Source organism: Bactrocera neohumeralis, chromosome 5 (genome assembly GCF_024586455.1).
Source record: "Bactrocera neohumeralis isolate Rockhampton chromosome 5, APGP_CSIRO_Bneo_wtdbg2-racon-allhic-juicebox.fasta_v2, whole genome shotgun sequence".
Lineage (NCBI taxonomy): Eukaryota > Metazoa > Arthropoda > Insecta > Diptera > Tephritidae > Bactrocera > Bactrocera neohumeralis.
In genome coordinates this window covers 76077609-76089191 of record NC_065922.1, presented here as the reverse complement: position 1 = coordinate 76089191, position 11583 = coordinate 76077609, and the positions used below count along the sequence as shown (strand labels likewise).

Genomic DNA, 11583 nt, shown 5'->3' with positions numbered 1-11583 from the left:
ATTTTTGTTTGACACTTGTCTTTCCTGTTCGGTTTTTTGGCGGAAACAATTTGTCACAGGGAAATTCATATTTTACTTTAAAAACATTTATTTTACGTTGTTTATGTTCATATTTCGTACACTTCGTATAACACATACATACATATGTACATATAATATAACTGTACTTCTTATAAAAAGTTATAACTCAAATATGCAGTTTAATTTACAGTTAACTTGTATTATCTTAAATTTTGGAAATGATGAGTACACTGAGGCATCTTGTATAGCAGTTCCGTTTACATTTTGATTATATTTCCGACGAGGGTCGCAACCATATCGTACCAATATAACGATATCTGAACATTTTCATTTGCTGGCTAAAAGTTTCCTTATGATTATAACGAAGAGTAGTCCAGTAGTGAACGCGCCAACTGCACAGCATATATGTCTATTTTGAGTTGGAGGGGAAACAATTTTATAGGTTAGGTCTATTTTCATAAAGTAATATTTTGCACAACACGAATTAAGCGTAATTTTTTTTAGAAAGATTTGTATAAATTAACAATCACATAGATAGATATTTGAGCCTTTGGAAAATATGTTTAAAAATATATAAATTTCAACATTGCATTGGGTTTTAAGCAAGTACACAACACTGATTGCCTGGTGGAGCAACATCTTTATCAGCAATGATAGTGTTAGCGGCTTCTGGGTTTACTATATTAGCCGATGATTGTGTTGTTGTTGGTGGTAATTGTAGTGGCAATGATGGCGTTGGTGTAGTGCTATGTTAGAATTTTTTAGAAAATTGGTAAAGGAAACAGCATTTAAACAAAGCAAAAGTAAAAAACTAAAAGAATGACACAACAATGCGTATGAACAAAAAGCACCAATACATACAAAAGCGAATGTTGTAAATGAATAACACTTATGAGGCTATGACATATGTACATACATATAATAGGACAAATTTAACTTACACATCAGTCTACGATTTGCAAAATTTTACTTTTTTGGTCGAAAAATATTTAAAGCTATAAAAAAACAATTGATTTTGAAACATTGGCTGGCTGCGATATGGTAAATACATATGTATGTATGTATGTACAATGTGACGCAAAAGCACTAGGCGTAAAACTCAACATTTTTACACAAAACAAAAAATCAAAGAGATAGCGCTATTTTGAGGCGAAATCGGACATAACATTATCATATCCAACAATAAAAATGCTGACGTTATTATTAACGCGAGCTGCAAGTGATAAGCTTTCATCACATAGTCCCTTATCAGCTAAGACTTCAATATTCACCATATTCGGGGCATCTGGTTATCAATAACTGAGCCGACGAATTTCATTAATAGTAGATGATATACATATATTTTGTACACTTCATATGTCTGATGAGAATAAATTGAATTCAAATGGCTTCTGTTAACATATACGGCTTTATGGAAAGCTTTATGTGTGAGAACAAATATTTAATTGCCATTTAGAGCATAATATATTTTAGAGCTGAAATACAATTGATATAATTTTATGACACAATGGCTTGAATGTTGATGTTATATGCACATACATATACATATATGTATATATTGAACTTGTTTGAATAAGTATGTATACAATGAACTATTACATTGCGTCCAAAGTTTTTTGTCGCGCAATTATACATAATACAAATTTTAATTATGACAAATGGACTTGTTACATGCAAGGCGCCTGGTAGGTAGGATGAATAGTTGCGTGTAATGAAATGGTTTTGTTTTTTCGCTGTTCGAAATGTTAGTCACAAATATAGCTGCTTCACTTGCTCGTCTATGGAATTTTAATATCTACATGTTTTCAATTTGGGTTCTTGAACTTGAAACTATGTATTTATTACCAGAATTACTGCTCGCTTTTCTTTTCACTTTTTGTAAGATTAGAATTATGTAAGCTTTAGTTAGCTTTTTTAGTCACAAATGCAATCATGCAAGCGCACTTTATTAAATATTAACGTAGCTTGATACAGCTATGTATGTACTTACCTTACTGGCAATTTACACGTTTTGTCGACCTCGAGATCGCCTATGTAATACTTTTTAAGCATTTGCCTACAATAACAAAGTGAAATTTAAACATTCCCATGCAAATATTTGCAGTGTTTAGGTAAGGTGTACAAAACCTACTTCGCTTCTTGACTATGTCCAACATCCTGAAAATCCCGTGTGGCGTCACGGCCACCTACTTCGTCTAATGTTTCTTCGCCTCCGGGATGCTATTTTAATATTTTTTATTTACACAATATTAGAATTACAATACAATTATTTTACCTCGTTTCGAAATTTAGTCACATCATACACTTTTCCTTCGATTATTATCCAAAGATCATCTGGTTTATTGTGCTGTTTAACAATTTCTAAAGTGTACGTTTTGGCCGCCATTTATATATTAATAAAAATGCTTTATACAACAATTTGGGATAATTTAATTTTTCAACTGCGAGCGCTTTGACAAACAACCAACAAGAAAGACGACTTGATTACTAATGACAGCTGTGAACAGCTGAGTAGTGCGTTGTTAAAATGTGGCCTATTCACAGCGCATGACAATTGAACTAGATTTTATATATGTATACATATATAAATATATACAGCCTTATCCGGAATTTCGCGTGAATAAATCATTCCCTTGTAAGGCTGGTTATTTTCAATTACTACTATTTATTTCTTTGAACTGCTCGAGATACATATGAACATATATTTAAATTTTATTGGCATCATATTTGTGGAATTTCTTTGATTTTTATCCTACTTCACACCCTTTATCCATGTTGCATACAGATGCCCTCAATGTGACTATGAAGGTTCTCAGTGATAAGGAAATATTTTAAATTACACATAAAAGCACAAGCGTATTGTACTTGGCTCTAGGTCTTCTGCCTTCCCAAATCCATTGGCAATTTTATATGAAGCATTGCCATGAAAACTCGATTTCCTATTTCCCCATAAAAATACAAAACTGAACAGTTTTCTTGAAATAGTGCATCAGATAATTTATTTTCTTTTAAACATAAAAACGGTATATTTCAATTTTTAATCAGAACTGATGTAAAAAGCGTTAAATTACAAAATAGAGCTAAATTAACGAGATACATTGAATACTCTTGAATTTTGAATTTGGCGATTTTCTATTTAAATTTAGAATGCGCCTCCGCGAAGACGTAGCACCAAATGGAGTGTCGATTCCTTCTGTATATTGTAGTCGGACAAAGTACGTCCATCCTCAAGTTGCTTGCCGGCGAAGATCAAACGTTGTTGATCTGGTGGGATTCCCTCCTTATCTTGGATTTTGGCTTTGACATTCTCAATGGTATCCGAAGGCTCAACTTCCAAGGTGATTGTTTTGCCGGTGAGAGTCTTCACGAAGATTTGCATACCACCACGGAGTCGCAATACCAAGTGGAGGGTTGATTCCTTTTGGATATTATAATCGGACAAGGTGCGTCCGTCCTCCAATTGCTTACCGGCGAAGATCAAACGTTGTTGATCTGGAGGAATACCCTCCTTATCTTGGATCTTGGCCTTAACGTTCTCAATGGTATCTGAAGGTTCAACTTCCAAGGTGATGGTTTTGCCGGTGAGGGTCTTCACGAAGATTTGCATACCACCACGGAGACGCAATACCAAGTGAAGAGTAGACTCTTTTTGGATGTTGTAATCGGACAATGTGCGTCCGTCCTCCAACTGCTTGCCGGCGAAGATCAAACGTTGTTGATCTGGTGGGATTCCCTCCTTATCTTGGATTTTGGCTTTGACATTCTCAATGGTATCCGAAGGCTCAACTTCCAAGGTGATTGTTTTGCCGGTGAGAGTCTTCACGAAGATTTGCATACCACCACGGAGTCGCAATACCAAGTGGAGGGTTGATTCCTTTTGGATATTATAATCGGACAAGGTGCGTCCGTCCTCCAATTGCTTACCGGCGAAGATCAAACGTTGTTGATCTGGAGGAATACCCTCCTTATCTTGGATCTTGGCCTTAACGTTCTCAATGGTGTCAGATGGCTCAACTTCCAAGGTGATGGTTTTGCCGGTGAGGGTCTTCACGAAGATTTGCATTCCACCACGGAGACGCAATACCAAGTGAAGAGTAGACTCCTTCTGGATGTTGTAGTCGGACAATGTGCGTCCGTCCTCCAATTGCTTGCCGGCGAAGATCAAACGTTGTTGATCTGGAGGAATACCCTCCTTATCTTGGATCTTGGCCTTAACGTTCTCAATGGTGTCAGATGGCTCAACTTCCAAGGTGATGGTTTTGCCAGTGAGGGTCTTCACGAAGATTTGCATTCCACCACGGAGACGCAATACCAAGTGAAGAGTAGACTCTTTTTGGATGTTGTAATCGGACAAGGTACGTCCGTCCTCTAATTGCTTACCGGCGAAGATCAATCGTTGTTGATCTGGGGGAATGCCTTCCTTATCTTGGATCTTAGCCTTAACGTTCTCAATGGTATCTGAAGGTTCAACTTCCAAGGTAATGGTTTTGCCAGTGAGGGTCTTCACGAAGATTTGCATTCCACCACGGAGACGCAATACCAAGTGAAGAGTAGACTCCTTCTGGATGTTGTAGTCGGACAATGTGCGTCCGTCCTCCAATTGCTTGCCGGCGAAGATCAAACGTTGTTGATCTGGAGGAATACCCTCCTTATCTTGGATCTTGGCCTTAACGTTCTCAATGGTGTCAGATGGCTCAACTTCCAAGGTGATGGTTTTGCCGGTGAGGGTCTTCACGAAGATTTGCATACCACCACGGAGTCTACCACGAAGATCTTTTTGCATTCCACGTCCCACGGAGACGCAATACCAAGTGAAGGTGAGTGAGAGTCTTCACGAAGATTTGCTTCTGGATGTTGTAGTCGGACAATGTGCGTCCGTCCTCCAATTGCTTGCCGGCGAAGATCAAACGTTGTTGATCTGGAGGAATACCCTCCTTATCTTGGATCTTGGCCTTAACGTTCTCAATGGTGTCAGATGGCTCAACTTCCAAGGTGATGGTTTTGCCAGTGAGGGTCTTCACGAAGATTTGCATACCACCACGGAGACGCAATACCAAGTGAAGAGTAGACTCTTTTTGGATGTTGTAATCGGACAAGGTACGTCCGTCCTCCAATTGCTTACCGGCGAAGATCAAACGTTGTTGATCTGGGGGAATGCCTTCCTTATCTTGGATCTTAGCCTTAACGTTCTCAATGGTATCTGAAGGTTCAACTTCCAAGGTAATGGTTTTGCCAGTGAGGGTCTTCACGAAGATTTGCATTCCACCACGGAGACGCAATACCAAGTGAAGAGTAGACTCCTTCTGGATGTTGTAGTCGGACAATGTACGTCCGTCCTCCAATTGCTTACCGGCGAAGATCAAACGTTGTTGATCTGGAGGAATACCCTCCTTATCTTGGATCTTGGCCTTTACGTTCTCAATGGTATCTGAAGGCTCAACTTCCAAGGTAATGGTTTTGCCAGTGAGGGTCTTCACGAAGATTTGCATTCCACCACGGAGACGCAATACCAAGTGAAGAGTAGACTCCTTCTGGATGTTGTAGTCGGACAAGGTACGTCCGTCTTCCAATTGCTTACCGGCGAAGATTAAACGTTGTTGATCTGGAGGAATACCCTCCTTGTCCTGAATTTTTGCTTTAACGTTTTCAATTGTATCGGAAGGTTCAACCTCCAGAGTAATTGTTTTACCCGTCAAAGTTTTAACGAAGATTTGCATACCACCACGTAAGCGTAGAACTAAATGTAGAGTGGATTCCTTCTGAATATTATAGTCGGACAGTGTGCGTCCATCCTCCAACTGTTTGCCAGCGAAAATCAAACGTTGTTGATCTGGGGGGATTCCTTCCTTATCTTGAATTTTAGCTTTGACATTCTCAATGGTATCGGAAGGCTCAACCTCCAAAGTGATGGTTTTTCCCGTCAAAGTTTTGACGAAAATCTGCATGCCACCACGTAGACGAAGAACCAAATGAAGTGTAGACTCCTTCTGGATGTTGTAATCGGACAGAGTGCGTCCGTCTTCCAGTTGTTTACCGGCAAAGATTAAACGTTGTTGATCTGGGGGGATTCCTTCTTTGTCTTGAATCTTAGCTTTAACATTTTCAATAGTATCGGATGGTTCAACCTCCAGAGTGATGGTCTTGCCAGTCAAGGTCTTCACGAAGATTTGCATTTTGGAAAGGGTGCTACAATAACGAAATCAATAAAAAAAATATGAAATTATTTTGGTGAAAAGTGAAAATTTTTAATTTAATCACAAATAGTTAATTTATGAAGAAACTGATGACTAATCCTATGTTGTTATTCACTGCTTGTATATGTTTGTATGTAAGCGCTTTATGTAGTCATTACTCTTCCAGAAATTTCTGTTGCAATAGTACTCGTTTACGAAAAAATTACTTTTTGATTAAAAATTATAATTTAAAATTTAATTTTAGATTTCAAAGTAAAATCTTTCAAAAAGTAATTGCTAATGAGGTCAGCTATGACGCCATCTTGAAATTATGCGCAGAGGAAAATTTTCGATCGATTTCACAAGTGCAGCGCTGCTTGCATATGCAGATACACATTTCTACCAATTTTCCATTGCTCTGAACAAAGTTATTTTTTACACAATTGCACGAATTGAACTGGCAATGAAATGCATTTGCATAATCAATACACTCACCTTAACCTTCTTTTTCACAAAGAAATTAGTTTTTCAATAAAAAAAATAGTGGTTCTCCTCTGCAGTAATTCTCAATATAGTTTGCTTATTTGCTTTAAATAGATTTTTCCTTATATATATATTTCAAAGCTCACTTATTTTCACAGAAAATTATCACAAACAACAAGCGCTGGTAAACCTTAAAGTGTTTCACTCACAATTATTAAATACCGTTTGAGCAATAGCAGGCTAGTGCTCGCTTTTTATACCTATGCTCGTATATAATGGAAAATATACAAATTTCCCTTATTTCACTGGAAGTGCTACGCAATGGCCGTTATATACAAGAAGAGACACATTGGCTATCTCTTTTGTGTACTTTTTGTTTGGTTTTTATGCTACGCTTTATTCCCACGCCATTTCAGCATTTCCGACTTTAAAACATATTATATTTATTTCTTCATTGTTCAAATCATTCGTGGTTTATGAAGTGCAGTTGAAATTTGCGAAAAATGTTGCTTTTTTGACGCATTCCCTTATTGCGTATTTGTGAAAAAATTATTTTCTCAAATCTTCTGTCTCTTTCGGGGGTTTGGTACATTTTCTATGCAGTGTTGGTAGCGCGTTTGTATTTTTATGTTATAGGTTTTTATTTTATATTATTTATCTGCAAAATATGCTATATTTGCAGTGCTGCTCGATTGTAAACACTTTGTTATGAATTCTCTTTGTTATTGCAAATATTAACGGGTCAAACGTTAAATGATGGGCACATATTTACTTGCGCATTCGTTTTTTTTTAATATTTGCAAATAACGCTTGCCAACACTGTGTTTAGTTTGTTCTTGGGGCTTGAAAACATCCCAAAAGTTGACATTGGAAAGCTTATGTACTGGAAGCGATGGTTTTTTTATTTCATTATATACAATTATATTTTACCCAAAGGCTGGAAACAGCTGACTCTTATATGCTCGTTATTGCATTAGCCTATACGGGTTATCTTTGTACTTTGGCAAATAATCTATGAAGTGCGTTGAGCAGCCGCAGTTATATACATACATACATACACTTATATATATGCACATATATATGTACATACATACATATGCATATTTAGTGCTTATATAAAACGGCTGTTCTTGCACCTTCCAGAAAAGGGGAACGTGCGTTGTTATAAAAATAAGATTCTTCTTCTTAAAAATAAGATTACTTGCACTATTTATTTGCGTTTCATTTATAGAAACAAATTTAACACATTTCTACTAGCATTTTAGTTGTACACTAATTAAATAACTTGGTTTTTGACAAAATTGTACTTACTTTTTGTTTGCTTACACTTTATTTGTTTGTTAAATGGCTTTTGTTGTAATTCTCACGTTGCAATTGCATGTGATCACTAGTTTTACGAAAACTTCAAAATTTTCTTTAAATTGACAAAAATATTCAGATTTTCAGAAGAAATTCAATTTTCTTAGAAATTAAGCAAGCAAATGTTATATACTCATTGTTTGCGACAAGTATTTTTTAAAAGAACTTTTGATTGATGAAGAGGGGAATTATATACATATACATAACTATATCATATATCTACATACATATGTATGTATATAATTATATTTTCGATACATACACATGCTTTGGTTTTTTTTTTATTTTTTTTTGTTTGGAAGGGGTTTAAAATTTGGTATTTATGTACATATGCATATACAATTATCATATATGTACATATGTATGTACATACAATATCACTAAATTTTACAGTAAAACAATATTTTCTAAAACATGCAAATCACTAGTTAAAATTGTGAAATAAATTATCGCAAGTGGATAGCGATGAGTGGTCTTAACTATAAATGTTAGTATATAAGTACATACATACGTTTATATAAATATCTGTACATAAATATGTATATATTTAGGTTTTTATGAAGTAAACAGTTGTATCAACATATATGTATGTACATATATACTTATGTATGTATGGATATATCAAACTTTTAGCAAAAGCCATTTGGAGTATTTAGTACTTCCTTGTAAACTCGCTGGTCATATCAAAACACTGCCAAAAATATGCATGTTTGTAGATACATAAGTACATACACATGGAAGTATATTTTCACAAAATACAGACGTATGTATGTATGTGCATATTATGTATGAACTTGTGTATTTTCTAGGCAAAGGGAAAAACTGTAGGCAGGCCAATTTAGTAGCCCTGACCGACTTTTGTAAGCATTTCCGTAGTCTAGATGCACCCATACATATCCACATACATATGTAGCATAAATATGAATATAGTATGAGTTTATATATATGTACATATATATCCAAATAAGTATGTATGTACATACATACATATGTACGTATGTATATAGAGTATATGGACGCCTCTTGTTGAGTTACTTACTTTCACTAGAGATTAGTGCCTTTCTGCATGAATAGCTTTTTTCTTTAGAGTTTTTGTAAAATACTATTTTCTAAACAGCTGAAAGAAAATTTACGGGTTACTGAACCGTTTTCGTCTAGACAATTTAAGTGCTAATCAATATGATGCTCTTTGTTTATCATTTACATATGTACATACATAAGTCCAAGAACTTTTCCAATATTCACCCTACAAAAATAATATTTCCAATGGCATATATAAGTTGGTGAGCTAAAAAGAGGGTTTTGGACGAAGCAGATGCTTTGTCGATTACGAAGTAAACGCCATGTATATAAATATACATACATACATGTGTATATTATATACTTGGTAATAATTATTAGTCAAGCAGTCAAAAACGCAAAAAGAGCGCGTTGACCACAAAGAGACCAATGAACGCCAGCGTTGTCATTGGGATCTCCACACATACATATGCTTGTACGCATGTGTGTTTTTTAAGTCACAGCTGTTTTGACGTTTCGAAAAGGAAGTGTTTTGTTTATTATTATTATTTTCTCTCGTTTAACAATTTAATTTTTAGCTTCTCTGTTAACACATTAACAATACATAAGTATATAATCATAATACCAAATCGCCGGCGTGTGAAAATTATAAATAATTTTCGCGAGCGTCATTTTCCACGTTATAAACATAAATAATCTCCAAAATATAAACAATTGTTTGAAAAAACAAATGCATGCACAGTACACATTTAATATACATTTGTATTTATGTACATATGTATGAATGTATGTGTATTAGTTTAGCTAACTATGTATTAACAAAAGAAATTTTGTTGTGGCAGACGTACGTTAATTTGCTCACGCTGCGCACCTCAAGGTCATTTCATGTACGACTTCGAATTATTATCAAAATTGTTTATAAATACGAATTAAATTCAACAACTTGCAAAAAAAAAAAACGCCAGTATTTAGTAAAGAACGCTAATATACAGATAAGAATGTTTGTCAACATGAAAGCTTGTGTTCAAATCGATTTAAAAAACGGCAATTCATTATATTGATAACAGCTACTTTGTTAATAATAACTCTAATATTTTTTTCAGACGCTTATCTTCGAACCGGGTTTGTCAATTACACTTACAACGAAACCGTTAACGGCTGGCAGATGTTTTATTTTTACACTACTATTGCCTTTAATGCAAAAATATTTTAAAAATACACATATGTATGTATGATTATATGGATGTGCGAAAAACTTAAGTTATATTTACCATGCTGGCTTAAAGCTGTAGATTGCCTGGAGATGCATTACCAGATTTGAAGCCCAGCGTTTGACAATAAAGTAAAGACTATTCGTTCGTGGGCTTACAATCCATTGAAATCCAATCCGGGACCTTTACAATATATTTGTACTTGGCGTTGTGCTAGTTGATGATGGCGATACATGCGGAAATCATGACTCAATAACTATAAAATATTGCAATCTCCAACGATGAGATTTAAACTTAATTGAATGACTTTTGGGCTTAAGACTTGCGCTCATGGCGTTCGACCCTGTAGAAATTTCTATAGTACTTTCAACTTTCTATATGAATTGCTGATAATTTCGGAGTACTACTGGGTGAAGAGTTGTTTAACATTTGACATAGCTTTATACATAATTTCTGAAACTTAAACATACATACATAAATATTGTCAAAATTGTGTATAAATATTGCCAGCTAAAACAATAATACAATGTCGAATTTCAATAAAATTTTCAATAGTACCACCATCACTGGACGCGCCAATGTGAGTAGTGCCAACAATGCATATCATACATTTGCATATTACATGGAACAATTTATTGGCAGGTTGCCAAAGCGACTTACGCTTCCTTCGCCTTGTTCTACATAATACATCGCTTACGCAAACGCTCAAAGACTGCGACGCAATGCAGCGACTGTGAGTGTAAAAATTGTCACGATGGAAAAGCCGCAACGGCAGATCAATATGATAGAGATGCCAGCGGCAGCGCGTGCGATGTTGAGACTTGGCGGCGCGCAATTGACGCAAATAAGCCGTCAACAGCAAATACCGGTGGTGCTGTTGGTAATGAAAGCGGCATTACGGTGAATACAGTCGAAGTGGCAGATGCAGGAAGTGCCGTTAAACGCGAAGTGCACATTTTGGGGCCCGTAAATGCGCATAAGCAGCAGGCAAAAATGAAATCCTGCGATGCCGATGATTAATCGATATTTATACAATTTTTTTTTAAGGATTTTTTTATGAATTCAATATTTTTTCGAGTTTTAACTTGACTTTTCGATAATAACTAAATTTTGAAAACTTAACAAAAATAATAAAAAAAATTTTAACAGCTAATGAGTATTATTATTATTACAGTAAATTTAAATAAAAAAATACATATGCATGAGTGCAAAAAATTTTATATTGAAAAAACTGCCATCAAACTATAAGGTTCACTACACACATATATGTAAATACAAATTTGAGGTTAGATTTTGTGCGAAAAAGTTGTCTACGC

The 11583-nt window shown here is 35.3% G+C and overlaps 3 protein-coding genes across 16 annotated transcripts; 1 reads left to right on the top strand and 2 right to left on the bottom strand.

Annotated features, from left to right (window-relative positions):
• Positions 1-64: 64 nt before the first annotated feature.
• On the bottom strand, positions 65-2524 carry LOC126759388 (cytochrome b5). 2 transcript variants are annotated; one of them, XM_050474136.1, is made up of 4 exons: positions 2297-2520; positions 2153-2241; positions 2012-2077; positions 65-430 (listed from the first exon to the last, which is right to left on the bottom strand). In XM_050474136.1, exons 1-4 carry the CDS (start codon positions 2405-2407, stop codon positions 349-351), a joined length of 348 nt encoding a protein of 115 aa, XP_050330093.1. In that variant the 5' UTR covers positions 2408-2520; the 3' UTR covers positions 65-348. The 2 variants fall into 2 exon arrangements, with proteins under 2 accessions (XP_050330093.1, XP_050330092.1); XM_050474135.1 differs by having other exon boundaries at positions 273-767; positions 2297-2524.
• A 468-nt stretch (positions 2525-2992) lies between these two features.
• LOC126759382 (polyubiquitin-C) lies at positions 2993-8006 on the bottom strand. Of its 11 annotated transcripts, none has more exons than XM_050474128.1 (5): positions 6690-6904; positions 5575-6207; positions 5014-5118; positions 4377-4499; positions 2993-4148 (listed from the first exon to the last, which is right to left on the bottom strand). In XM_050474128.1, the coding sequence occupies exons 2-5, from the start codon at positions 6192-6194 to the stop codon at positions 3164-3166; spliced, it is 1833 nt and encodes a 610-aa protein (XP_050330085.1). In that variant the 5' UTR covers positions 6195-6207; positions 6690-6904; the 3' UTR covers positions 2993-3163. The 11 variants fall into 11 exon arrangements, with proteins under 11 accessions (XP_050330085.1, XP_050330082.1, XP_050330083.1 ...); XM_050474125.1 differs by lacking the exon at positions 5014-5118 and having other exon boundaries at positions 2993-3692; positions 3921-4148; positions 4377-4727; positions 5470-6207; positions 6690-6902; XM_050474126.1 differs by lacking the exon at positions 5014-5118 and having other exon boundaries at positions 2993-3920; positions 4377-4727; positions 5470-6207; positions 6690-6903.
• Positions 8007-9552: 1546 nt separating this feature from the next.
• Positions 9553-11522, top strand: LOC126760309 (uncharacterized). Of its 3 annotated transcripts, none has more exons than XM_050475858.1 (3): positions 9553-9664; positions 10160-10847; positions 10910-11522. In XM_050475858.1, exons 2-3 carry the CDS (start codon positions 10794-10796, stop codon positions 11285-11287), a joined length of 432 nt encoding a protein of 143 aa, XP_050331815.1. In that variant the 5' UTR covers positions 9553-9664; positions 10160-10793; the 3' UTR covers positions 11288-11522. The 3 variants fall into 3 exon arrangements, with proteins under 3 accessions (XP_050331815.1, XP_050331814.1, XP_050331813.1); XM_050475857.1 differs by having other exon boundaries at positions 9555-9943; XM_050475856.1 differs by having other exon boundaries at positions 9555-10847.
• The last annotated feature ends 61 nt before the right edge of the window (positions 11523-11583 follow it).

Bases quoted from the DNA above. Each gene is read 5' to 3' on its own strand.
- LOC126759388 (XM_050474135.1), bottom strand. From the start codon at position 2,407: ATGGCGGCCAAAACGTACACTTTAGAAATTGTTAAACAGCACAATAAA. The intron at 2,242-2,296 runs GTAAAATAATTG...ATATTAAAATAG, and splicing joins TGACTAAATTTCGAAACGAG to CATCCCGGAGGCGAAGAAAC. The intron at 2,078-2,152 runs GTAGGTTTTGTA...TTGTTATTGTAG, and splicing joins GGACATAGTCAAGAAGCGAA to GCAAATGCTTAAAAAGTATT.
- LOC126759382 (XM_050474118.1), bottom strand. From the start codon at position 6,194: ATGCAAATCTTCGTGAAGACCTTGACTGGCAAGACCATCACTCTGGAG. The intron at 4,728-5,469 runs CTTGGAAGTTGA...CAAAACCATCAC, and splicing joins CTCACTGGCAAAACCATTAC to CTTGGAAGTTGAGCCATCTG.
- LOC126760309 (XM_050475858.1), top strand. From the start codon at position 10,794: ATGTCGAATTTCAATAAAATTTTCAATAGTACCACCATCACTGGACGC. The intron at 10,848-10,909 runs GTGAGTAGTGCC...ATTTATTGGCAG, and splicing joins CCATCACTGGACGCGCCAAT to GTTGCCAAAGCGACTTACGC.